This window comes from Carassius gibelio, chromosome B17 (assembly GCF_023724105.1).
Source record: "Carassius gibelio isolate Cgi1373 ecotype wild population from Czech Republic chromosome B17, carGib1.2-hapl.c, whole genome shotgun sequence".
NCBI classification, from domain to species: Eukaryota; Metazoa; Chordata; class Actinopteri; order Cypriniformes; family Cyprinidae; genus Carassius; species Carassius gibelio.
In genome coordinates, this window is record NC_068412.1 from 24,436,889 (window position 1) to 24,463,160 (window position 26,272).

The 26,272-nt window shown below is 37.7% G+C and overlaps 1 protein-coding gene across 5 annotated transcripts in view; it reads left to right on the forward strand.

Annotated features, from left to right (window-relative positions):
- kiaa0586 (KIAA0586 ortholog) overlaps positions 1-26,272 on the forward strand; it is a 103,879-nt gene that overhangs the window by 39,199 nt on the left and 38,408 nt on the right. For all 5 annotated transcript variants that reach the window (XM_052580449.1, XM_052580450.1, XM_052580451.1 and 2 more), the window contains exons 11-19: positions 381-585; positions 1,901-2,011; positions 3,915-4,138; positions 12,668-12,740; positions 13,121-13,396; positions 15,380-15,554; positions 15,760-15,933; positions 21,556-21,752; positions 22,253-22,354. In XM_052580449.1, coding sequence (XP_052436409.1) covers positions 381-585; positions 1,901-2,011; positions 3,915-4,138; positions 12,668-12,740; positions 13,121-13,396; positions 15,380-15,554; positions 15,760-15,933; positions 21,556-21,752; positions 22,253-22,354 — 1,537 coding nt within the window. The remainder of the gene's footprint in view (positions 1-380; positions 586-1,900; positions 2,012-3,914; positions 4,139-12,667; positions 12,741-13,120; positions 13,397-15,379; positions 15,555-15,759; positions 15,934-21,555; positions 21,753-22,252; positions 22,355-26,272) is intronic.

Sequence of the window (26,272 nt, forward strand, 5' to 3'; positions counted from 1 at the left end):
TAATATTGAGCATCTTTAATTCTCAGCAAATTTGTGTTGTTTGTTTAATTTTATATTAGTTAATTGTATTATTGGCTTTAACATCAGCCTCTTTTGAAACAGGCCAAATTAAACTTGGTTTGAAAAAAAATCATTAATTGTTGCATTGATTTATAAGTGACAATTTATGTAACAATATTTGTAACAAATTATTTACACAAAGCAATGTGACCTCATTAATGAAACGCATGAAAAACTCATTTGTTTATTAATAAATAAGAACAATTAAATGATTTATACACATTTGATTTGTATGTTTCATCCAAGTTTTATCACAAGCTTGCTGAAAAATTATAGGCTTTATAAATGAATTTGATCTATCGCGGTCTTTATTGTTTCAGGAAAAGCCAGACGCCACCTAAAACATCTGTTGCTTTTCCTGGAAGTGTACAACCAGAAGAGCCAGTTTTCATGAAACCACCAAAGGAACAGGAGAACCAGGCAGAACACACATGTGTGGCGTCTTCCAGCTCGGCTGTGCAGAGAGCCAATGAGATGCTGCAGGATCTGGGGCGGCTTAAAAATGAGATGAGGAGTCTACTACAGGTGAGAGCTTCAGAAATCAATGCTAACTTTCACACTCTGATAGTCCTGCTTTAGGTTTAGTTACTAGAATAGATCTCTGCAGTGGGATTGGCCAACCCAATTAAAACTTGAATTGCTGTCTTCTACTAATTTGTCGATATTCTCAAACAGATCGATGACTAAAAAGTGGCTTTGCACATCTAAATTTTGGAATCAGCCTTTGTGATATATCTTATCTGTCTATCTATCAATCTGTCTGTCTAAAGTTTACAGTATGTGTGTGTATAGAAATGGTTTATACATCAAAGAAGTTTGTGGAAATTCCTGTTTGGTTAATACATTGCATTAAATACTTTTCAAATGAAGGTACTTTATGATGTGATTGTTTGATTTTTTTTTTTTTCATTTCCAGTGCACTAGATGCAAACCACACAATAAGATTTGTGCAGCTTCACAATAATAAATAAAAATCAAGGCTCAAAATAGTCATTTTTGTAAAATATAGACTGTAAAATATAGACTTTGGTATAGCAAAATCTCTACCAACGGGCAAATTTTTACTGTCACACACTTGTATATATATATTGTGTTGTGTGTGTGTGTGTGTGTATATATCTGCATACACAATCATACCCATCCTGTCCCACTCTTGACATTGATCAGCAGGTTTCTGGTCATTTAAAGTGCCCCGATGCCAGTCGAAGGGTTGAGCTCTGCATTGAGTTAATCTAATTGGAGAGGAACAATTGATGAAATCAAGCCGAGACACGGAAACCAGACATTCGTGTCTCATTGACCAGACACCAATTTTTCCAATTGTTTCTTCCCTTTGCCACCCACACTAATAAATTACAGCGCCTCTCCGTTCTTACCAAATGTGCCCCTGCCTGTTTCCATCCATTACTGTCACCCTTGCTCTCCCAATAAGCCATTGAGTTTCCAGGCACGTCTTTTGCGACTGAAAAATTCCATCAGCCCAGAATAATGTAACATACAGCAAATGACACATTAGCATATAATTGAGGATGCAGGATTTGAATGCTCTTTGGCTGCTGTCAGAGAAGCGTTGTCTGTGTATCTCTCTCTCACGCAAACTGAAACAGCCAAGTCACTATTCTTGCCGTCTATCCAGTTTTTATGTAATGTCACTCACACTGCAATATCCCATAACTTTTAGGCCATTTTATGAATACAAAAGTGTTGTGCAGGTACTAAAATATTTTCCTCTGGTACAAATTATTACTCGCTGACCTGTATTCTTTGTATATATGTGAAGTCCAAACTTAATTTTGTAGCTTGCAGCTAAGACTCTGCATCTCCGTCCTTGTCCTTCCAGACCGCTGATGCGTTTCCTGTGCAGAATGCCAAGTGGACCCAGAACAGCAGGAGCAGCCATCTCGCCCCCTCCGCCACGGCCCCGCCTCCTTCCACAACCCCCGTCTCCGTGGTAGGTTCCCATGGCAACCCCATCCTCTGCAGTTCCAGGTTTACGAGCCTTCTCCTCTGTGCAGTTTCTATCCACAACAACAGAATGACACAATTGTACCCTTTGTATCCTGCAATTTCAGCCCTGCTGTTATTCAGAGACCGCTCCGATAAATCAGTGTTATCACTCGTTTACACCTGGGCTACAGAATAAATGTGCGGCACCCCTCCCAAATGCAGCCACAGCAAATTTTGCGGGATTCGTTTTGTATGGATTGTTTCTCTTTTTTTTTGTCAGTCAATAATTGCATCCAATGATTTTTTTTCCAAATTCTATGTGTTCAAAATGTTGAACTGTAGAAATTACCACACTATACTTTTATGTATCTGTTTGTCCATCCATCCGTCTGTCTTTAGAACAAATTTATACGCACAGACAGCATGATAAAAGCAGTCATGAAGCTATTTTCTCCTTCTCGGAAGGCGACGATCATGTAGTCAAAACATCCGGTAATATTGGCTTTCCAGAAAATGTGTACTCCCTGGACCGTGCCTCACGTAAATACTGCCGTGTATTGTGCATGTTGTTTTTTAACAGACATCAATTTCAGGATATTCAAGTTATGTGGATTTGATCGTAAGGTAATGATATTTTTTTATCTGACAAATATTAAGTGGAGTGATGCCCATGTGAGTCATGTGGTTAGGGGGAAACTGATTTTTGGGTGATTATAGAATGTGCTGGAGACATTCTAAATGCTTTTCACTCTACCATACTATTGGCAGATGATCTCGTAAACATCTTGTGGATGTGCCCCCATGCCCTCTTTTGCTTAATAACACTCAGTATATCATAAGAACAGAAAGTACTGCTGTAAGAAAATCTATCGAAGCTCCTGATTAATAGTATTCTGGCGCCTCCGATGTGGCTGAATGTTTGACAGGAGCACAGGGTTGAGGTTAGAGAGTCCCTCGTCAAGGCGAGCCTGCCAGAGCAGCATCTGCCGGCCCATGTAATGGATTTATGGAGCTCTCAGACAGATTTATATTCAGGAGAGGATGAGAGGGAGAGACAGCCAAGGACCCTCGGCTGCCCACTTTCGAGAAGGAACGTGACACGTATACTACAGAGAAAGATGCAGCAGTTCGGGCGAGATTCACACCGGGCTAGTGCAGCGGTCACCTGTATTTGATCTTGAACTAGCACATTTCTAGTTTTCTAAAGGAATTAACACTTTCATTCAGCAGGGGTGCATTAATTTTATAAGAGGTGACAGTAAAGATGTTACGAAATATTTATATTTGAAATAAATGCAGTTCTTTTGACTTCTATTCTTAAAAGTTTCAACAAAAATGTTAAGGAGAATATGGGAAATGTTTCTTGTGCTGCAAATCAGCATATTAGAATGATTTTTAAAGGATCATGTGACACTAAAAACTCTGCTTTGCATCAGAAGAATAGATCACTTTTTATAATAGATAAATTTAGAAAACAGTTATTTTAAATTGTAATAATATTTCACAATATTTCAGTTTTTACTGTACTGAACTTTAAAAATATATATTGGAATAATATTTATTCTGTTATGCTAATAATAAATATCACCAGTCAGCTATTTAATAAGAATAAAATCTGTTTTGGAGTGAGACAGATGAAAGTGTTGGCAAAGCAAATAAAAATCTGAACTACTGGCTTTTCAGCAAAAAAAAAAAAAAAAAAAATCCTGATCATTGAGCCCTGAAAATACTTCTGAAGACCTTTGGAAAAAAAACAACAGCACTCACCCTAATGGCTCATAGCAGCATTCCATTAAACATATTTATCATATTTATTCCCTTACAAAGACAGTTTGTTTTTCCCCTCAAAAAATACACAGTCATTTAAATGCATCAAATATCTTTAAATCTTTCCTCCTCTCTCACAGCCCCCAGAGCCAGCTGATGCAATTACCATCAGGGCTGCTCCTTTAAACAGACCCAGCATTCTGAAGAGCATCCAGCCGCCCACATCCATGTTTGAGGATGCAGGACTGGTCCTGAGGCAGGTCAGGCAGAGCAAGAAGGTTCTGGAAGAAAACCTGGAAACCATTCTGAGAGCCACAGACGGAGAGGTGCTTCACACGCAGTTAGAGGCACTGTCGAAAAACAGGTATGAGATGTCCTCGTACACAAAAGTAGCAGAGTATTGTACAGTATGGACACTACCTTGATGGTATTGGTCATTTTTTTTGTATAAGAATACAGCGATCACTGAAAGCTAGTACTGCCACAGTGCTTTTTCTGTAAAGGGTTGTCTTTTTTCTTTTGAGTGTTGATATCGGGGGAAAATCCAGCACAAGAAATTGCTAGTCGTAAAGTGTAGTGCTGTAGCAAATTTCCCTGTGCCTCTGAGAGTGCTGCTGGTTAACTTCTGCATGTTTTCATGCTTCTGAAAGTTTGGCCATGCTGAGGCGGTGAACCGGTATGCGATTTTGATTGACAGCTGGCCTCAGAGCACACTCCAGGCAGGAAAGGGCGAAGCCAAACGGAACCATCACCGTGATTGGCATCTGTCAGAGGAGGCCTCTACCCCGATTCTGCCAAAGCGATGCTCCATCTCAATATATTCCCCCTGTAACATCACCTCTGAGAGCAGGGCACGCTACCACCTGAGGTTAACAGATCTGCCATCACATTAAACCCCACACAGAACATTATATTAAAGTTTCTAACAAAAAGGCAAGCCACGTGGGTTTTAATCAAATTCAAATGCTCGCTATTCTACAAAGATTATCACAGTTATTAACTTATGAAGTTTATTCATCTTTGGGCAAGTGATTCGCAGTTCAAATACATCTTTCCATCACCCATTTTTCTTTGAGATGAGTGTGTGACTTGTTGTCAATCAGACTAGTCATAATACAATTAATGGAATAGTTCAACTACAATTTTTATTTTAATTTATTTTTTGAAGAATATTTATGCAAATCTTTCACAGAACATTATCTATCTATCTATCTATCTATCTGTCTATCTATCTATCTATCTATCTATCTATCTATCTATCTATCTATCTGTCTGTCTGTCTGTCTGTCTGTCTGTCTGTGTGTGTGTGTGTCTGTCTGTCTGTCTGTCTGTCTGTAAACAATAAAATTTTTAGTTCTGTAACAATGTGATAGGTGATTAGTAATTAGATATGCAAAAAGCAAAAATAAAAAAAAACACTATGAAAACGTCATTTTAATGAACATTTTCATTAAGAATATATAAAACTATAAATATCTATATGTATGCAGCACATTTTTCCTGGTCGACATCAGGTTGAGAGTAAATGATGACAGAATTCTTGGTATGGATAAAGCTTGTGTAAAGACTCTTCAGAAATTGCCTTCTTTTGTGTTTCACTGATAAAAAACAAACACATTCTGGAATGAGTTGAGGTATGACACTTTCGTATTCAGGTGGGTGAAGTCAGACCTGCACCTCGGTCACAGCATGGTGTCGTCGGTACAGACTCTTCACAGGGAGATTATGTCACTGTGAGTTAGGAGTTCACTTTTGTTTGTAGCTTTTAAAGCGGGTAACGCTCAGAGCCAGGCGAAGCGGTTGTTAGACGGATGTTTTTGCTGGGATAGAGTCTCTCAGAGAGCAGTAACGCTTTCTAGCAGGAGGTCAGACTCAATCTTCCCATTCTGCCTGCTCTCAATGTGACATTACCCCAGATCCCCCAGGCACAGAGCAGCTAATGGCTTGTGATACACCACGAGCCATAGCCGCTGCCCACATCATGCACATTTCCAGAGATACAGAGAGATAGAGACGTGGCAGCGGCAGAGTGCTAAAGCAGCAGTTTAAAAACTGAAATGGAGAAGGCCGCCCCAGGACTGCTGTCTGTTATAATGATGCGGAGGCTGTGAGAGCAGAAAGAACAGCAGTGTTCTCGCTCTTACCTCAGGCTCAGAGCAACGTCAGTGCTGGAAAGATCACAGGGAGCCGTTTGATACCCAAATATTTTACAGTATTGTAATTAGTGGTCGACTGATACATGCTGGGCTACAAATGTCTGAGGCCACTAGTGAAAATGCTTCAGTTTTACCTATTTTTCTAATTTATTTCTAAATTTGATAATTACAAATTAAATTGTCAGCATGACAGATTTAGTAGAATGTTGAATTTGTGACTCCTGTTGCTTTAACCACAGCAGCATTCAAGCTGACACGAACAAAACCTGATTTCCAAATTGAAAAAGAGTTTTTGAAGCACAAGGTGTCACGCCCATGGAATCTGCGTCTTCCCCCATGTTTGATTGTGTAATTTGGTCCAGGTGTGTGTCATTAATTATCTTCATTTGCTCCAGTATTTCAGTCCTAGTCTGTGCAGTCTGTCTCTGTCGGGTCTACCAAGTTATGTTTGTGTGTCGTTCCTCGTTCCTGTTGTGGATTTTCCCCCGTGTTTGTTCATTAAAAGCATCTCCTGCGTTTCCTTCCGGCAGCGAACCGTGACACAGGGTTTCTTTTTAAATAGATAATATTTATTATTATTTATTTATTTATGTATTCTTATTGTTGTTGTTTTTATTATTTATTATTTGATGATGATGATGATGATGATGATATTAATAACAACAGCAATAAGTGGTTTTATTGATGATGACCATAAAATATATTATTATTATTATTATGGTGATTATGATGATGATTATTATTATTATTATTATTATTATTATTGCTGTTATGGTCAGCATCTTCAGTAACAACACTTTCATCAATTTTTTGATATCTAATTTGCTAATAATAATAATAACAAATTTGATTAGATAAAAAATCTAAAATCTAATTATAATAATAATTTATTATTGTTTAATTTTTGCAATTTGCTAATAATAACAAATTTGTTTTGTAAAAAAAAAATCTGTAATAAAATTTAAAAAAAATAATAACAGCAACAACAAAAATACATTTTAGTATGTGCTATTTATAATAATAACATTGTTTGTAATTGTTGCTATTGCTGATAATAAACACTTAAAATAATAATAAATTATTTTTAGCATGTTTGTATCTCATTTGCTAATAATAATGATGGGAATGATTTTTGTTGTTTTTGACGATGATGATGATGATGATGATTATTATTATATTTTAGAACTGAGAGGGGAAAGCTAGCGCTTTTGTTCATTTCATCGTTTTTAGCTGACATATTTTACATATATTGATATCATTTGATATGGCTGATAAATGACCAAATATCATCTTACTGTACATATCAATAGTATCATATCTAAATCTAATCAGTAATTAAATATCGTTTTAAATATTAAATATATAACAACGATTGTCATATGTGTTCTGTATTTACTTGAAATGATTTTGTCCTGTTTGTTTTGTTGACACTGTGCTTTAGTTTTAAGCTGAAAGCTTCACCACAGCTGCTTTTTTGTCCCCCTCCGACACCTCTCAAACCCGTCTCAGTATCCCAACTCCTCAACCAAAATGTCAGCCTCAATGTTAATTGTCTCCAAAATGGCAGGCGCAATCAGCCCGGCGTGTGCATGAAAACACAAGCGTGCTGATTGATGCGGCTGCCTCTCCCTGCTCTAATGGCTTTGATCTTTTCCTCTGCTGAAAGGTCGCAGGGATTGAGGTGCCAGATGCTGTTCTGCTCTCCTCTGTTCACCGGTTTAGCCCGCGCCGCAGCGAGAGAGCGCTTCACGTCGTGCTTCATGCACAGGGCTTGATGGATTCTTTCATTTGAGGAAGTGACACTGCAAAACGAGTCTGAAGTTCGATTTTATTCCCGCCATCCATCGCGGTGAAATATTAATGAGGGCATTTGCAAACGTGAAACTTTCGGTTCTCTTTTTATTCTCCTTTATTAAACACCGCGGCCCCCCTCCGAAAAAGTTACACCTCACACTTGGGTAAAGGCAATATTTTCTCAGTTTGAGTTTCAATGACTTTGTAATTGTAATTATCCCATGTACTGAAAATCTCATGAAGGCTGTTGCATAATTCAACAGATGGCAGAGACTTTGGCTTTCGGAGTCAGTAGTGAGATTTATGACTCCTCTCGCCGCTTCGAACTGACTTTCTTGATGTTTCCTGCCGTCTCCGCTCATATTAGTTATGGCTTCTTTCCGTCAGTGGCTGAGGCTTGGAGTTCGACCTGTATCATCTTACATCATAACTTTCAAATGGAAAGACGGTCTTATTATCGAGTTATGTAATTGTTAGTTGTGTCAACTGCTCCTCAAAGAGCACTCGATGCTTCTGGTAATTACCCTGGGAATTACATCCATTATTAACCTCAGAGTGAAGTGAAGTGAAAGTGACATTCAGCCAATTCAGCCAAGTATGGTGACCCATACTCAGAATTTGTGCTCTGCATTTAACCCATCCGAAATGCACACACACAGAGCAGTGAACACACACACACACACACTGTGAGCACACACCCGGAGCAGTGGGCAGCCATTTATGCTGCGGCGCCCGGGGAGCAGTTGGGGGTTCGATGCCTTGCTCAAGGGCACCTAAGTCGTGGTATTGAAGGTGGAGAGAGAGCTGTTCATGCACTCCCCCCACCCACAATTCCTTCCGGCCCGAGACTCGAACTCACAACCCTTCGATCGGGAGTCCGACACTCTAACCATTAGGCCACGACTTCCCCAGATTATGTGCTTTTATCGTTCATCGGGGACCAAGTGTTTGGGTTTGATGTCTGCTGAAGTCACTGATTTCTAGACTGTGACGCTCCTGATATTGTGTTGAGTATTTTGCTCTGAAATCAGTTCGCTTCTGTTTTTATTCGCTATTGATCTTACTGTACTTTAGCAGTATATTACCAGTGGTTTTATGTGTTTGTGTTGCCAGTGCGTCATCTGTGCTAAGAATGTGCAAATTTACTGCACATGCAAACATTTCTGTAAAATCTTTTAAATATTTTTGAAAGAAGTCTCTTATACTCATCAAGTCTGATTTTATTTGATTTAAAAATACAGTAAATGCTGTAATATTGTGATGTTATTACGATTCACATTTTGCTGCTACGTAAATAGTTAAGTTTTTTTTTGAAGAAGAAGAAATTTTAATTAATGTGTCTTTCCTGAATAAAAATATTAATTTCTTTAAAAAAAAAAAAAAAATACATCAATAAAAAAGGAGAAAAAAGTCCATCCAAAAATTCTGAAAATCAAAATTCAGTCATTATTTTCTCTCACCCTCATGCTCACCAGAACGAAAAAGCCTACACATGCAAACAAATTTGTACTTGGTACCTGATTAAAAATTGCTTTATAGTTTTATTTTTTCCTAATGAAGATAAATGATACATTTTCATAGTTTTTTTTTTGTTGCATATTTAATTACTAATCATCTGTCATATTGTGTAACACAACTAAAAATGTACTTTTTATAGACAGACAGACAGACAGACAGACAGACAGACAGACAGACAGACAGACAGACAGACAGACAGATAGATAGATAGATAGATAGATAGATAGACAGACTCTTCTGATATTTGTCCATCAGCATTGATTGAGGCTTCTTTTCTCTCTTTCTATATCCTCCAAGAGTTTTTACATGTTTCATTTTGTTCTCTCCAGATCTCTCATGAATTTCTCAGTTTTTTTTTTTGCAGAGGTAATGTGAATAAAGCAAGGTGTTAAATAGTCTTTACAGCTCATTTTCCACTTTTTTCCCCTCCCGAGAAGCCCAAAATTATTTGATAATAAGGAGTTTAAAGGGGCTCATTTGAAGAACGGTGAAGTAAATGGCGGGTAGTCAAAAGAGGTTAATTGAAGGTCATTCTCGGCGCTCAAATCAATTGTGCTCCATTTGGAATCACAAGTGTCTTCAAGCATCATCTGATTAGGTGAATCCATCACACGGCAGACGCTCGGCAGACACACGGGAGGCGTCGCGCTGTGACAGGGCTTTTATGGGCAGCCAGGGCCTTCATCTGAGAGGCTGTTTGTGTCGAGAGCGGCTTGTGAGATTCTGCGGGCAGCTGTGTGTGTCCTTGTGTCCTCTGTTTTTCTGTGGCTAACTTTGTGTGTGTGTGTTTGTGGACAGGGTCCATTGGATGTTGGGTAAGGATCAGTAGAGCTTTATTCTCTTTGTGTTTTTTTTTTATTCCGTGGCCAGATGTTGTAGGTCTCAGCCCAGACTCTGACACTTTCTCTCATCAGCATCTCTACCAGGCTCTCGCCTCTGGCTCCATTGGGAGGCTTCCCTTTATGCTGCATTGTGTGTAATATCCATCCACCCACAATCCAAACTCTCTTCCTAATTGCACATCGGATCGAAAAGAGTAGGTTTTGATGTTATGGGAAAAGCAATGACAGTTTCAGTTTTCATTGATCAGTGGTAGGGATGGATCATCCATTAAATGACTAGTCAATTAGACAATATGACTACATTAGCAGTTGTTATTAATAATAATAATGATGATGATGATAATATTTTTTATAATATTTAGTTATATTTTTTCCGATTTTCCTTATTATTTTACAAATATTTAAATATTATAATATATGTTTTAATAAAAATAAGTTAATAATTATTATTGGTATGCTTTTTCAATATTATTATTTTATGTATGTTCTTATTATTGAATTAATTTTTCATTTAATTATATGTGTGATAGATTTTTACATTTTAAATGAAAATAATATTAATATATAGATATTATATATATATTATAGATATTATGTGTAGATATATGTTATTCTAGATAATTAATTGTACATATTTTTTAAATAGTTTACATTTTATTTTTTAAATATCCTTTTCTAGTTTTTATAGTAACTTTACCTTTTTTAGTAATTATTTAAAAAATATTTTCATATTATCTATTTAATATATAGTAATAATAATAACCGCAATTATAATGATGTTTTTCTAATTATTATGTATTTAATTAGTATGTGTTTATTTGTATTTAATAATAGTTATTATTTTATTTGTATTTGTTTTATTGGTTTATTCATAAGCTTCAGTGCATTAATGCTGACATCCTGACAGCGTTCTATACTTCAGCAGCTCAGCTAAATCCTATCTGAAAAGTTACAATTCTTCCCATTTAAATAAGTGTTGTTGTTGCCAGACACATTTAGATGACTGTCTTTGGCATCACGCCACGCTGTTTTTTTTAGCATCCCACCATGAGTGTGGCATTTTAGGGAAATATGTTATGTTGCACATCCTTAGTTGTCCCCCATTCCCCCATCTCTTGGCTTCATGAGCGTCACCTTCAGAAACCCTTGCATTTTTTCCTTTAGGTTCTAATGACATCCCTTCAATGGATTTGCACCATTTTTTTTTTTTTGGCATAGCATGAACTCTGGTGTGCCCTTAAACACAAACCCACATAAGCACACACTTCCTTTTTCAGCTCTTATAAACCCTCTGAGCAGAAATTCAGAGATAAAAAGAGGAAAAGGGAAGCAAGCATTAGATACATGGGCTGTTGGCGGTTCAAAGCAGCAGTTGGACGGCATGCTGGGATTGTCACTCGTCTCCTCATCTCTATGATTTATACAGTGCAATAAGTGATGCGGAGATGGGCTAACAGGCCAATAGACAGCAGGACATTAGCATAATGTGTGCAGCGGAGAAACGCTGGAAGACTGTTGCGTCTTTAAACGCAGTATGCCACATTTAGATGAGCTCTGCCTGCAGATGTCTTCCCTCGTTGGGACTGGGGATCTCAGGCATTCAGAATATGAAAATAATAAAAAACTATTCTCACAGAAGTGCAAACTGTGTTTATTTATGACCTTTTTATGCCAAATTATGTACTGCATCGCAAATCTAGTTTCCAATCCGTTCAGTTAATTTAGAAGATTAATCTAACTGTAATTTTACAGTTGAAGATTGGATGCACGCATTTTGTTCATGCTTTAAAATAAATTTATCTCTGACAGAATTGAACTTAATCCAGGATGAATTTTTGCAGATATAAATACCCTATAGTTTTACAAGTTACTGGAACAAATAAACATTTTTCTTTTTTTATTTAAACTAAATACGTTTTGTCGTAAGTTCAATGCATGAATTGGAAAATGTACAGTAAGGTCTAATAGATCCGGTATTGATCTCTTAAAACCAATCATACATTTTTGATCATAAAAACTGCATAAATTAATATAGCACATTGCCTTCAATAATAATACATATTGTACAGCCCTAATATTGACATTAACATTCAAAAGTTCAGGTTTAATGTTTTTGAAAGAAGTCTCTTCTTTTACCAATTCTCAATTTATTGGATTAAATAATACAGTAAAAACATTATTTTACCTGTCACTTTTGATCATATTAATTCACCCTTGTAAATAAAAGTATTAATTTCTTAAAAAAATAAATCAATGTAAGTCTCCATTTCATGCACTGCACACATTAAATCCATTTAAATTCTCTTTATTTAGCTTGGCTTTATTCAGCAATTCATGATTGAAGATTCCCTTCCAAATACTAAACGAAATTTACAGCTTGAGGTAAATTCATCTCTAAAGTAGCTCAAAATTGACCCTGATCCTTAACCACATACAGCACTAGAATGACTAACCGTGCCTGGAGCAACACAACAAGGTTTCCCATCAGCAAAAGTAGCTCTGTTGCTCAAGTTTATAGATGAATCGTTTTTTCTGTCATGTCTTTGAAGACGTTGACGACTTGTCATATGTCTCGTCCTGTAGAGATGTCCGTGAAGAGCTGAGGATAAAGAAGACAGTGAATGCCTGGATCAATACACTCAGCAAGGACATTCAGGTGAGTTGAACCGAAAGATTTAGTCTCTTTTTCTGCCTTCAAATGCAATCTGGTGTTTCTGCACAATCTGTCACTGTTCTTTGTTCTCCAAAATACTTGTTTAAAAGAGATAATATTTGAATAGTCATTAGTGCTTTTTGCCTTTGATAATGCTTGGCACTTGGTGGTCTGCAATTGCTTTTCCAAGTAATCACGTTTATGATTATTTACCTGGCAGACAATAAAACGGACAAAAACTCACCACATAGCACATCAGAAATGTCTGCTTTTTTTTGTTTGTTTATATTACAGTGCACAATCCATTGAGCCAACATTCAAGTGTTTGTGACCACAAGGTCGTCTATCTCTCTCTCTCTCTCTCTTTGTCTTTGTCTTGGCAGGACGAGCTGGCGAGGGAGAGCTGTGAGAGGTTTGTGGAGAGGAGCGATGCTGCAGTCTCTAAAGTGGTGCAGCAGGGCCAGGGGAGCAGGAGCGGACGTGTGGCTGGTCCGAGAGGGGGAGGAAGAGGAAGAGGAAGAGGGGGAGGTGAAACCTCTGCGGCAGACAAGAAAACCTCTTTGAGAGGCTCAATTAGAGCACAAGCAGAAAACACACTGGCACACGGCAAACAACCCGCTCCGTCTGTCAGAACCAGACCTGAAGGGAAGCGAGAGTCGGTGAGCGGGATTCTGTCAGTGTTATCTAACGTAGTTCCAAATGTGTTCACAGTAACCAGACTCCTCTGATGATCTGTTGCGATACCTAATGAGTTGCCTACCTAGACACCATATTCTTGACTCTTCCAGATAGGAGGCTTTGAAATAGGATACCTCATCTCGGTCAAATTCGAAGAGGGACGTTCAAACAGAACCTGTTTTTGCTTTTAAAAAGTGTAGACGCCACACATTAGTATCCAGCTACGGGCTGATAGAAAACATGGCAGGGTCTCGAGATATTTTTATGTTTTAACTCGACAATGCATCTTTAAAAAATATTGCTCATGAGGGTTTTAGGGTGTTTATGGAAAGTTAGAAAAAATTTAGGAACAATATTAATTAGAAAAAAATGAAAATTTTCTTTTGGTTTATACATATCTCTAATAATAGATAGAAAAAAGATACACTTATTAGAAATATACTGTGTGTGTGGGTGTTTGACAGGCAGATAGACAGACAGATAATTATTAACATTATAACCAGCCATTCGAAACTCAGCCAACCCAAAAATATCAGAAATAAACCAGATTCTCAAAATCACTTTCTTATTAAACCTAATTCTGAATTATTGAATGCCTTTCAGTTTTACAACAGTCAGCCTCAGCCAGTATTTGCTGAGAGCAATATGAAAAATAATAGAATAGAAATATATGATTCTGTGAAATCAGCATGTTTTTGGGTTCCTGGCATTAAAAAGTTTGAAAAGCCAGGCTTATTGTACGAAGGTTCTTTTACGTTTGGATGATTATGATTATATGACACTAGAGCTTTATAATTGGCTCTTTGGCTGTGGTCCAGATCATCTGTCTGTTCTATTGAAACTGATAATGAACTGTAGGATCTGCTAACCTGTTTGTTTGCAGTGTTTATTCCTGTACGTGCTGTTTACTTAGCACCGTGACCTGACAAGCTCACAACACTCCCAAAATGCCCCATCTGGATGTAAACACTGTAGCTCAATACTTCTTTGTGTCTCAGTGGCATTTTCTCTAAATGAGCCGCTTTGAGCACCCATATGTTGCCCCGACACTAATTTGCTAAAAATAAAGTGCGTGAGGACGAGACGCGGGCCTGTCTTATCTGTGTTTGGCACAAGCCTGGTCCTGTTAATGGCCGTCCACGTTGCCCGGTGTCTGTGTCTTCGATTCTTAACCTAGCAACACATCCAGTGGTTATCTGAAGGTTGCTATGTGTGGAGGCCGTTCAGGCATTTAATTGCTGCTATCGGTAAACGTGCAGTCAATCCAGACAACAGAGCACACAGTTACAAAAGGCTGAGCGTTATAATGCTGGAGATGCTCTGGGGTTGCCATGAGTTTAAAATGAAGTCCAAATGGCGATGTCTCATTTGACATAAGCAGTGTTATCATTTTCTACTTTTTAAACACATTATGATCAGTATTTCGGTCGTTATATATTTAGTATATTGTGTCATTATTGCTGTAGACATGAGTCTTTGTTTTTTATGCATATACATTTCGGTGTATAGAAGTATAATGTGCCATATTTACCATAGAAATTAATGTATTATAGTATGAGTATATTATATTCACCATATATATAAGTGCATGATTATAGCATAATCATAGTTTACCAAATCTTGGTTTTTAAAAATATGAGTGAAACCTGCTGAAAATTCAGCTTTGCATTACAGGAATAATACAAATGTAAAAATATAGACGAAAAAGAATATAGTTTTTAAATTGTAACAAAATTTTGCAATGTTTTTACTGGCATTTTTTTCAAATGAATGCTGCTTTGGTTAACCAACGTGTTTTACTGTAGTTCACCATGTTTACTGTACAGTAGATATTAATTTACTGTATCATAGTATAAAGTACCATGTTTACTATGCAAATAAGAGTCTCACAGTATGAAAGGCAATGTTTGCTATTACAAAAATTGTTAGACAGTTTGCTGATCTAGTGTATATTATTCGTTCAGGCTCAGCCGGTTGTGCCAAAATCTCAGGATGATCAGGAGTATCTGGCGAGGCTGTATGGAAAAGCCCTTTATGATGGCCATCGACGAACGCTTAAAAAAAGCCCTTACCTTCGATTCAACTCCCCCACACTGAAATCCAAACCGCAACGACCAAAAGTAGTAGAGACTGTCAAAGGTAAGGTGAAGGTCTTCAAGTAGAAATGGCCATTCTTCAATGGTCTTTGACGTTTTGTTACATTATATGGCTTTATTTTTTAATAGAGACACTTGGTTGGCCATACTGCCCTGTAGCTTCCAAAATAGTCTTGAAAAAGAACCCCTAATTTTGCCTTTTCTGTCCAAGTTCTTGAATGTCACTCCCTTTTCATTCTCTTATATAGGGGTGAAGATGAAGTCATCTAAAACCCAAACTAGCCAGTTTGTGGACGTTGTTCCTGCGCAGCAGTCTTCAGTCTCTGAGCCCCATTTCCTGTTCAGCCCCAGTGATCCTGACCAACCGCAGCAGCCTGGTTCTCCAGTGCGAGGTTACCTCATTCCCATGGCCATACCTTTAGGTAAGCCACCATTAGTATGCACAGAAACCATTCACTGCTATGCCTGTGTGATTTAGGAAAGGGGGGATCTAACTACATTTTTTCTGAGAAAAATTATAATTGTGAATTAAAATGCTGGTTTGCTGTGTTTGTAAAACCACACAATTTGGCCAAAATGTTGTGATTATATATCAATATGGCTACTACTACTACAACTACAAATAATAAAAACTATTATTATTGTTGTTGTTGTTATTATTATTAAGTAAAATATAAACATATTTAAGAACAAAAAAGCCAATAATATTTTATTTTACATTTCAATTCTAACATTTACGGTTGTCTAAATTTCTTCATTTCAAATGTTAAATCTTTGAGCATTTATTTTGACAAATAAACACAGGAAGCCCTTAAAGCCTCTCTTTTGTTTAGTAAGCTGAGCTCATTACACGTTTGGGAACATGGTGCATGTTGTGTGCATGTTGTGTCAAAGCTCATATTATTTATTTCATTAAATCACAGCCTTTGTCCTTTGATAAACGCACTAAGCCCTATTGCAATTTTGGTTTTATTTCAATTAATCGTGCAACTCGTGGTCCATTAAGACAACGTTTTTTATTATAATGGGAGTTTTGTCGTGTTTGTAACTGTGAGTTAAGTGATTTGAGACCGAATCTGCATCAGGATTTTTTTATGATGAATAAAGACCATATAGCTGCACACGTCACTAGGATTTGAGAAGCATTCCTGTCTTTAGATTGCAACAAATATACACAGCACCCATAATGCAGTGTTTGCTGTCCGGTGTCCCTTAAACCTCTGACAATTCTGAAACAAAGGCTTCCGATGCGGCGTGAATAGTTGCGACAGCCTCCACATGCTGCAGTCATAAAGTGAAGTCTCTCCTCCGGCTGGCTCCAAGCACACAGGAGCATTAAAGAATGGACTTAATTGGACACATTTCAGGGGTGTGAGTTTAGCTCTTAATTACGGCTGCCTCTCCACTCATTAAAAAGCCTTCCTATGCCGCTCTCGTTTAATCACTTCACTGTCAGGGACATTAATGCCTTTCTATTACGCTCTCATTTTCCTGCTTCCAATCACTGCTAGCTTCGTCTCAGGTCTGACCTTGTGCAGTTGGAGCTAATTCTGTTTATTAGCCTGAACAGCCATATGTATGAAAACATCGTCATGCTTTACGAGTGCTCTTTTTAGGGCAGTAATTGCAAATAGCCAACTGAAAACATTTTGAAAGCGTTCATATTATGAGTTGATTAGTTTCTTTTATCCCCCACCCCCCTTCTTTTGAGGATTACGACCTCCTGGCGCCGAAACGATCCATTAGTTTGGTAACAGCTGAATTGCTGTTGTTAGTTTCTGCAATGGACTGCAGAGGTTATTAAAGGTATTGCACAAAAAATGGCAATGACAAAGCACCTTTGCTCCGCTAAAGCTGTTTACAGTATTCAAATGTTTCCAGAATTGTGGCTCAGGGTAATGAGAATGAAACTAACTGGCGGAAAATGGCCTAGTAATGTTTGAAATGGCAGGTGGGCTTTTTGTGGGCGGTCGCCCGTATGCTGGACTGACCTCTGATCTGAGCCATGCTAGAGTGAACAAAGACTTGCTAATCACATCTGCAATGCAGTGGCCCTGATCGCCGTCGTAGACACTCAACTCCCTTCATGGTTACATTGAAGTTCCTTTCACTGCTAGATGCATTATCCGAATTTCGTAAGGAATAACTGCAACTACAGTGCTAATGTAGCTAAAAAGTTGGAATTAAACATAAGCTCTTTTTTTGATGTCTGAAATTGGCAACTATTGCAGAATTATTCCTGTGATGAGAAGTTGGGCCCTTAAAGCCTGTTCACACAAAGGACAATAACTATAAAGATAAAAATACAAATATAGTTCTAAAAACTTGATCTCAGTATTAAAGAATAGCAGAATCTACTGCACAGCGGCATTTAAAGCTGAGAAGTTTTTGCTACTTTTGCAAAACGTGCTTACATGTTTATAATTAACAGATTTTCTTAAGATGACTTACTGTGAAGAACCTTTATGAAAAAACGTTTTAATACGACTCAACTTTTATATGAGAAGGATTTTATTTTTTTATTAGTTTAAAAAAAGGGTAGTATTTAGAATTAAGCATTGTTTTCTCGACATATTTACATAAGCTGAAATCAAAATAATTCCCAAAATGTTTAATCATTATAATAACAGTAATAATAATTCTCAGAACATCAGAGAAAACCACATTTTTGTTTGTAGGACGTAAACCACACATGCATGATCAAATCATTAAAATTTGACTGGCTGAAAACTTTCACACTGACCATCTGACCATCCTTATTATTGAGCGATGCCGGTTTAATCTAGTCTTCTCAGCAGGGATGTTGGGGTTTTTTTGGTCTAAATTTAAAGTGCTAAGTAAGTTAAACACATTATTCTACACTTCAGAGCATCTCCTTCTCATTCCCAAAATCATGTCAATATCAGGCCCGTCTAACTTTCATCTAACGAAAGTGAAGGATCTCCTGATAACTGCTTTAATAACCCACATCTTTTACCAGTCGAGGCGATTCCCAAGGCATCTTAATCGTCCACCAGTGTCATCCTCGTGGCTGTCCTATTTCCCATCACACCGAATGTGTGAATGAAACCCAAGCTGAAAGTTCCAGACTCTCATTAAAAACTTCCCAGCCACTTCTGTATTTGTATCTGTGAAGGAGAGAGCCCAGACCGGCCCAGCCTGGATTGGATTGACTCGCCAAGGCTCAGACTGGGTCTCTGGAGGGCTGTAGATTAGAGCTGGCCTAATTTCCCTCTCTTCCGTGACTCTCTGGGGGCGGCAGTGGGAATTGCGGAGCACCCCATGGGAATGGTGAGAGAGCCTTTCATCTGCTGCAGATGTTCGGTGCGGCTCATCCACAGAAGACCCCCGAGTCTCAGTTACACGCGAACGACAGCAGGCGAGCTCTCCACAAATCTGCTTAGCAAGTTCTGCACTCCGAGAGTAGAAAGTGGCAGTCGAATCAACAGCAGCGATCAAGAGAAGTCAGAGTTTATACAGTTCACAGCTGCATTCCCATTTTCAGTCAAAGTCAGGAGCTTTTATGATGCTTTTCTTTTCTTTAAATAATAACAGGGTTGTTTTATCTATCTATCCATCTGTTTATCCATTGTATGTCTGTCCGTCCATCCATCCATCCATCATCATTCTATCCTTCCATTCATCAGTCCACCCATCCATTGTTCTATCTAGCTATCATTCTATCTGTCATTATATCAACCTCTTTTCATCTGTCTATCTGTCCATCCGTCCGTCTGTCTAATAGTTAATGTTAATTCCTCGTCCTTGCATTCAGATTTGAATTGCAATTAATTCTCATTTCAGTTCTGAATTAATTCTGCACGACTCTGTATAATGAACTGCCTTTTTTCTGTTCTTCCCCAAATGTATTATTGATAAAAAAGGAATCCTTGTAATACACACACTGATTGCTGCTCTTGCATGGCCGAGATGCTTTGATGGCTCATGCTCACCACAGCTTGCTGTCTCTGAGGTGAATTCCTATACTTTATTGATTGTAGACGAAATTGCTCTGGTGGTATCCCCAGTGGTGAAGACGTGACTTCATTTGTTGCCTTAAATTGCATGTGGTTGCAGAAGCGGGGCGTGTGCGCACATTTTTTTGTGCGTTTATTTCGTTTTAATCATCTCATCATTGCTCTCCCCATCTTCTTTCCCAGGTCTCCTGCTGCAGTGTCCTCGGGTCCAGTAAAATCAGTGATTTACAAGTTCTTGGACATATTCCCAAGCATTTTGGGGGCTGTGAATTCTGTCCCTTCATTCGGGTCTTTGTTTCCTTGCATGCCTTGCGGCTTCTCTGGTTTGCGAATAGCCCATAATTGCATCTCTTATTGTCCATCACTGTGCTAATCAGTCCGATCTAGTTTCGCATTTCGGAGCGCACTCTCTCTTGAGGTTCTAGAATACAAACGCCTCCTTTCAAGGTTTCCTTCAGCAGAACCCACGTGTTTGCTATCAGAAGTATTTGTGCATTCCAGATGAGTCAGTGCTTCTTGCTCCTGAGCCACTGTTTGGTTGCCCTTCAGCCAAATTATGGAAATCGTTAAGCTTATGCTTCCCCTGCTTTGCATGGAAGGATGGGAAAAACAGATTGCGGCGCTTGCAGCAGATTTATGCTAATGCCAGCCTCCTCGTTCGCCGTTAATGTGCCGAAGCCAGACTCGCGTCTCTATGTAATGGGGCATGTGCATCTATAACCTGCCTTCCTGCAAATGAGGATGACACAAACCCACGCTAACGCACTCTGGCTGAACCCGTTTCTCTCGCGGTCCCTTTGCAGAACAGATGCCAATCATGTTGGCTTCTCACTCGGCCAGATGTGTGCAAATGTGTTTTGGGCTGACACGGCACTTTAAAGTACTGTGGATGTCCTTTGCAATCGCTCTGCAGTGTGTTGAGGGATAGGGCAATGAATGAGTAGGTGTGTGTGCATGTGGGCTCCATCTGCAGGAGTGCGTCTGTCTTTAATATGCCTCTTGCGTGAGTATTGGGGTTTCGTTGTGCCTTAGCCTGTAAACAGCATGTTGATGTTATCTGTGCTCCAACATGTGGATGGATGTGCAGACTTTAGGGGTTTGGCAGACGTGTGTTCTGTGTATTCCTAGTGCACTCACGCATCCTGTGGAAAAGAGGGGGATGGAGTTTTTGTTTAACGTTGCCTCTAGTTGTTCTCGTAATGTTTCACCCTGCAGACATGTTTACGTATTCCCAATGCCTGAATAAAAAGATGACTTTTTTTTCCCTTTTTTTTTTGTGTGTAGGTAAGTAAATAAGCCATCATTTAGTAGACCATTTCATCCAAAGCACAAAATGGTAATGCACAAGAGCTCTTGAGGCAATGCAGATTTAATGTTGGTGCTTTCTGAAATACATTTCATAAAGCAAGGGAAATGCATGTTTTAAGAGAATCTATAACTCATTGTTTACAATCTCAGATCAACCACATGTGTCTTTGTAGGTAAGCCTAATTATAATTTAGGTAAATTATAATAATTTAATGTAATTTTTTTACAAAGAAAAATCTGTTTATTTTATGTAACTTAAAGCTGCAGTCCATGACTTTTTTTATTACAATTATCCAAAATAAATTTTTATCAGCTATGATGATAAGAACATAGAATATTGATATTTTTGGAATCACTTTTAAAAAGTGTATTTTTTCTATTAGAAGAGCAATAAAAAACTTTGACTTAAATTTATTTTAAAGCCGCAGATGAAAAAAAATGCAGTGCAAACTTCTAATAAACAGACCGGTATTGTGTGTTGGTGTGGACACTTATATTATCCTCATTATTGTCCTTTTTGTAGTTATTGTTTGTTGTGTGAACAGGCAGTTCAAATGGGTGTTCTCTAATATAGTTCAGTCTTTTCAAAACACAAAACTGTAATGTACAAGACTGCTTCAAGCAATGCAAATTCAATTTCACATGTCATTACTTTCTGAAACACAGTTCATTATGCAACACAAATGTGGTTTGCTATAGAACCTATAACCTTTCGGTTCCAATCCAGATTATTAACCACTTCTCCATGTGTCTCTCTAGGTAAGCCCAGAGTGGACAGCCAGGCCCCGGTACCTTCACGGGTCATCATTAGTGACAAACCAGCAACCGTAATTACCTCCTTCCCTCCCATCGCTGTTCCTGAACCCAAACCTGCTCCTGCTATTCGGAAACCCAACACCATTTTGCTGGAGGTCCAGTCAAAACCGAAGAAACGGACCCCACGGCTCCAAATACAGGCAAGATTTCCTTTCAAATAAATGCTGTTCTATTAAACATTGCATTCATCAAAGAATCATTGCAATTGTTCACAGTTTCCACTAAAATATTAAGCAGCATAAATTTTCAAGTTTTTCTTTTTTACTTTTTCCATCAAATAAACATAACCTTGGTGAACATAAGAGACTTCTTTAAAAAAAAACACATATATATTATTTTATTCGGTCACACCAAGCACAAATTGTAGAAAGGCAGCGTATGTTTGTTGCATCAAGCTGCATAGCTTCGCCCACAGTGAAATGTCATTAGTCCAAAAATCCCAAATATGTTTTCTTTGAATATAATTAGATTTTGTCAGTCATATTTTGTCACTACCATATTTCACTTTCTTCTGGAACATAAAAATAAGACTTTGCAAACTTGCATTAAACATTGAAAAATGTCACTTTCCTTCTGCACTCTGCATAGCTTTTGTTCCATATGCTGTTTTTATTCACATGGATTTGTGTTGTGTTTGCAGGTCCAGCCTGGTGTGAATATTGAGAGTGGTCTGTGCAGCCGGCCGGGTTCCTCTACGCCATTGATTCCAGCCGAAACCATCTTTCCTCCACCTCCAACCCATGTAAGACCCAAATCACAAAGAACACTAAGACAACCCTGATTATTTGAAAATGAAAAGGTTTCATTGGCCTTAGTAGCACTTCTCCATATTTCTGTTTCTAATATGTCTGCAGGCTTCCAGATTTATCATACACCCAAGACATAAGTCATCTAACATGTACATTTGCTTGTGTGTGTGTGTGTGTGTGTGTGTGTGTTCATACACCAGCTGGTCTCGGCTCCGTTCTGAGAATGGATGGATATTATGCCATTAGATTTTGGCTGTGCTTCAGCATGCTGTACCTCTATAAGGGTCAATTTTCGTTCCAGGTTTGCATTTCTCATCGCACTGCCATTGATTTTTGCCAAGCCGTGCATGCTTGTGCGCTCGTGCTCTCAGAACCTGCCCGAGTGGATGAAGATGGATGAGGTGTGTGCGTTTGAGTGTGTATATGGAGCTGAATGTATAATGTTTCAGGAGGGACTTTGCCGCCAGCGTTTCTGCTCTTACTCCTCCAATCCCGACCTCAGCCATTCACATCTGGTTGCTAAGCAACAGATGCAGCTCCGTTGCTTTTCTGTGGGTCCGTTAGCAGATTCTGAGCGTCTGGGAGGACAAAGCCTCTCTGTGGTCTGCCTGCTGCTGTCAGCTTTAGTATAATCATTACAGCTCACTGGAAATAAGCGTAGATATGCATCTTCTACATTCATGCTAGAATCTGTGGAGTTCATTTGTGAATACATTACCTCTTTTAATTGTGAACTGAGGTTGAGTTCGCGATTAATCACATTCGGAGAAAATTTAAGGAACACTTTAAAGCTTTTGACGGTTTAGAATATTATGAAGATGCATCCTAAATAAATATATATTTTTTATAAAATAATACATTTTTAAACATTAGATAATTTAGAATATTGTAAAAATTTTAAGTGTCGCATTTAACAAAGTTCTCTACGTTAATTCAATACTTAATTTTGTTCTGTTTTATATATATATATATATATATATATATATATATATATATATATATATATATATACATATATATATATATATATATATATATATATATATGTATATATATATATATATTAACATTTCGAAGGAATTTTCATATTAGTAAAAAGTAGATGAATTTTTATTAGACTATTTAGTATATAGTAATAATTTAAAGAATTTCATTTAACATAGTTTTTTACTATAGTTGTATATTTTCTAAATATTTATTAATACTTAATGTTATAAAAAAATAGATATACATAAAAAAAACAATATTAAATGAAAATAATTTATGTAAAATACTTTTATATACGTATATAATATATTAATAAATACATTTTAAAAATTATATTTGTAAGTGCATTTTACTGAGATAGAATAGTTAAGTCAGGCGTTTGTGTGTGAGAGAGAGAGTGAGAGAGATTTACTTCACATTAAAACACATTTAAAGCTTAAATACAAGCACACAAACGTTCATCAGTTTTAATTTTAGATTAATGGCAGCCATAAACATGCTCGTGATGTTTTAAAAAGAATCATTGTTATTATTATAATTATTAATAATAAAGATTAGCATTAAAACATTAAATACAGATAGCTTACAAACGTATGTCTCCCCCTCAGATCCTGGTCCTGATGCAGCTCGGCAGAGGCAGCATGTCTGCGTTCAGCACTCTGTCTGTGCCCAGTTAATGCCCATGACTCATCAGACTGGCAGAACACACACACACACACACACACACACACACACACAAAGACACAGGCAAGGACAGACACACAAACCCACGCCCCACGCGTACGACACGCTTTGAATGATACACTTCACTCCCCCCAGGCCTGAGGCCAGTCAAACACAGGGAATGAAATATGACTAAGAAGTCTCACAGTGCTTGCACTTAAAACATATATCTCTGTCCTCTGAGACTTGACTTTTCCTGTGCATTGCCGTCATCACTGGCTCATACTTGTTCAAAACCCAGTTTTGTTCTTTGAGAAAATATTGTTATAGATTGATTATTGTAGACCTTACATACTACATAAGGGAATAATTCACCAAAAAATGAGAAATCTGTCTACATTTACTCGCCCACATGTCCTTCCAAACCTATAGGACTTTCTTACATCTGTGGGACACAAAATGCGAATAAGGACAGGGACTGTCAAGGACCCAAAAGGCAACATTATAAAAGTATTCATGAACCGTACCGTATTCCAAGCCCTTCGAAGTCATATGATAAGATCAGTCCATATCTATACCATTCACAAATGAATCAGACCAGTTGTGTGAAATGATTCCGTTTGTCTTGAATCCTTCCTTTTATGTTCCACGGTAGAATGAAAGTCATCCAGGTTTGGAACATAAGGAGGAGTAAATAAGGACAAATACTATACAAAGGAACTATTCCTATCATTTGCAATTCAGCTGCTAAACAACCAATTGCTCTTTTCATTTCCCGCTCTTTTGAATGTTTGAACATGCAAGTGTGTGAGCAGAATAGTAAGTAATATTGTGTTTCTGTAGCTCACTGCAGCACATTTGCTGCAGTCTCGTTTGTTTCCGCATCTCCGATCCCCACACACACACACACACACACACACACACACACACAACATGCAATATAATTAATAATGTCGCAAAAAATAAAAATAATACAGCAAACCCAAAATAACCCAGAACTGAGTTACTAGGAAAGTAGAGATGTCTTGTATCCTCCTGAAGGGGTTTATTTTGTGATAATGACTGACTGACTGTTACACAGCTACTAACTTACCAAACCAATGGATATGAAATATTGATTTAAATCTAAATGATTTTATTACCTGTCTTGAGCAGAAAGAGACTGTAGAGGGGAGAGCTATTAAACTAGCACAGCTACATTTCTAAGTTAGGATTCTTTAAGATGTTTTTTTTGTTTCTGTGAGAAGTTTCTTATGCTCACCAAGATTGTATTTATTTGATCAACAATATAGTAAAAACAGCATTATTGTGAAATTATCCTTAAATATAATACTCCAGTCTTCAATGTCACATGATCCTTCAGAAATCATCCTTATAAGATAATTCACTGCTCAATAAACGTTTATTATTATTATCGATGTTGAAAACCGTTGTGCTGCTGAATTCTATGTTTATTAAAAAGTTCAAAAGAACAGCATTTATTTGAAATATGTATTTGTCGTGTAACAATGTCAAGTATTTTACGGTCACTATCGATACGTCCTTGGTGAATACAAGTAGTATTTCTACAATCAAGTATCTATTTCTTCATTCACTATCCAGGATAAAACACAATAAATAATTCTCCTCTATAAATGATATTGGTGACAAAAGAGCTTTAAAATGGTGTATAACGCTGTCTGTCTCTCGTACTCTCATTCACATGAGCAGACCAGCTCTCTCCGTTACCATGGAGACATGGCTTAGCTGCATGAGACAAAGACCTGGAAAACTGATGCGTGATTTTCTCTCTCTCACACACACACACACACACACACACACCTCTTAAACAGTTACAGTTTGTGTTCTTGCACTAAATGAGTCATTGAATCTTTGTAAGGATGCCCTGTAAGGACACCCTTGAATCTTGTGTAAGAGCAGAGGATATGACATCGGTTGATGAGACAGCGTTTTATTGTGTGTGTGTGTGTGTGTGTGTGTGTGTGTGTGTGATCAGCATCACGTCTGTGACCACTGCCATTTAAGGATTCGTTTAAGCTATATCAGGACAGGAAGTGTTTTTTTAACCATAGTTCATATTCTTTCAACATTTTCTTACCCTCATGTCAATCCAAACCTGTATGGATCTCTTTCTTCAGTGGAGCACAAAAGAAGACGTTTTGAAGAATGTTCATGCTCCTCTTTTTCATTCAAATGAAAGAAAGCTTGTGAAGATCAGTGGCTGTCAAGCTCCAAAAGAACACCATACTAGCATCATAAAA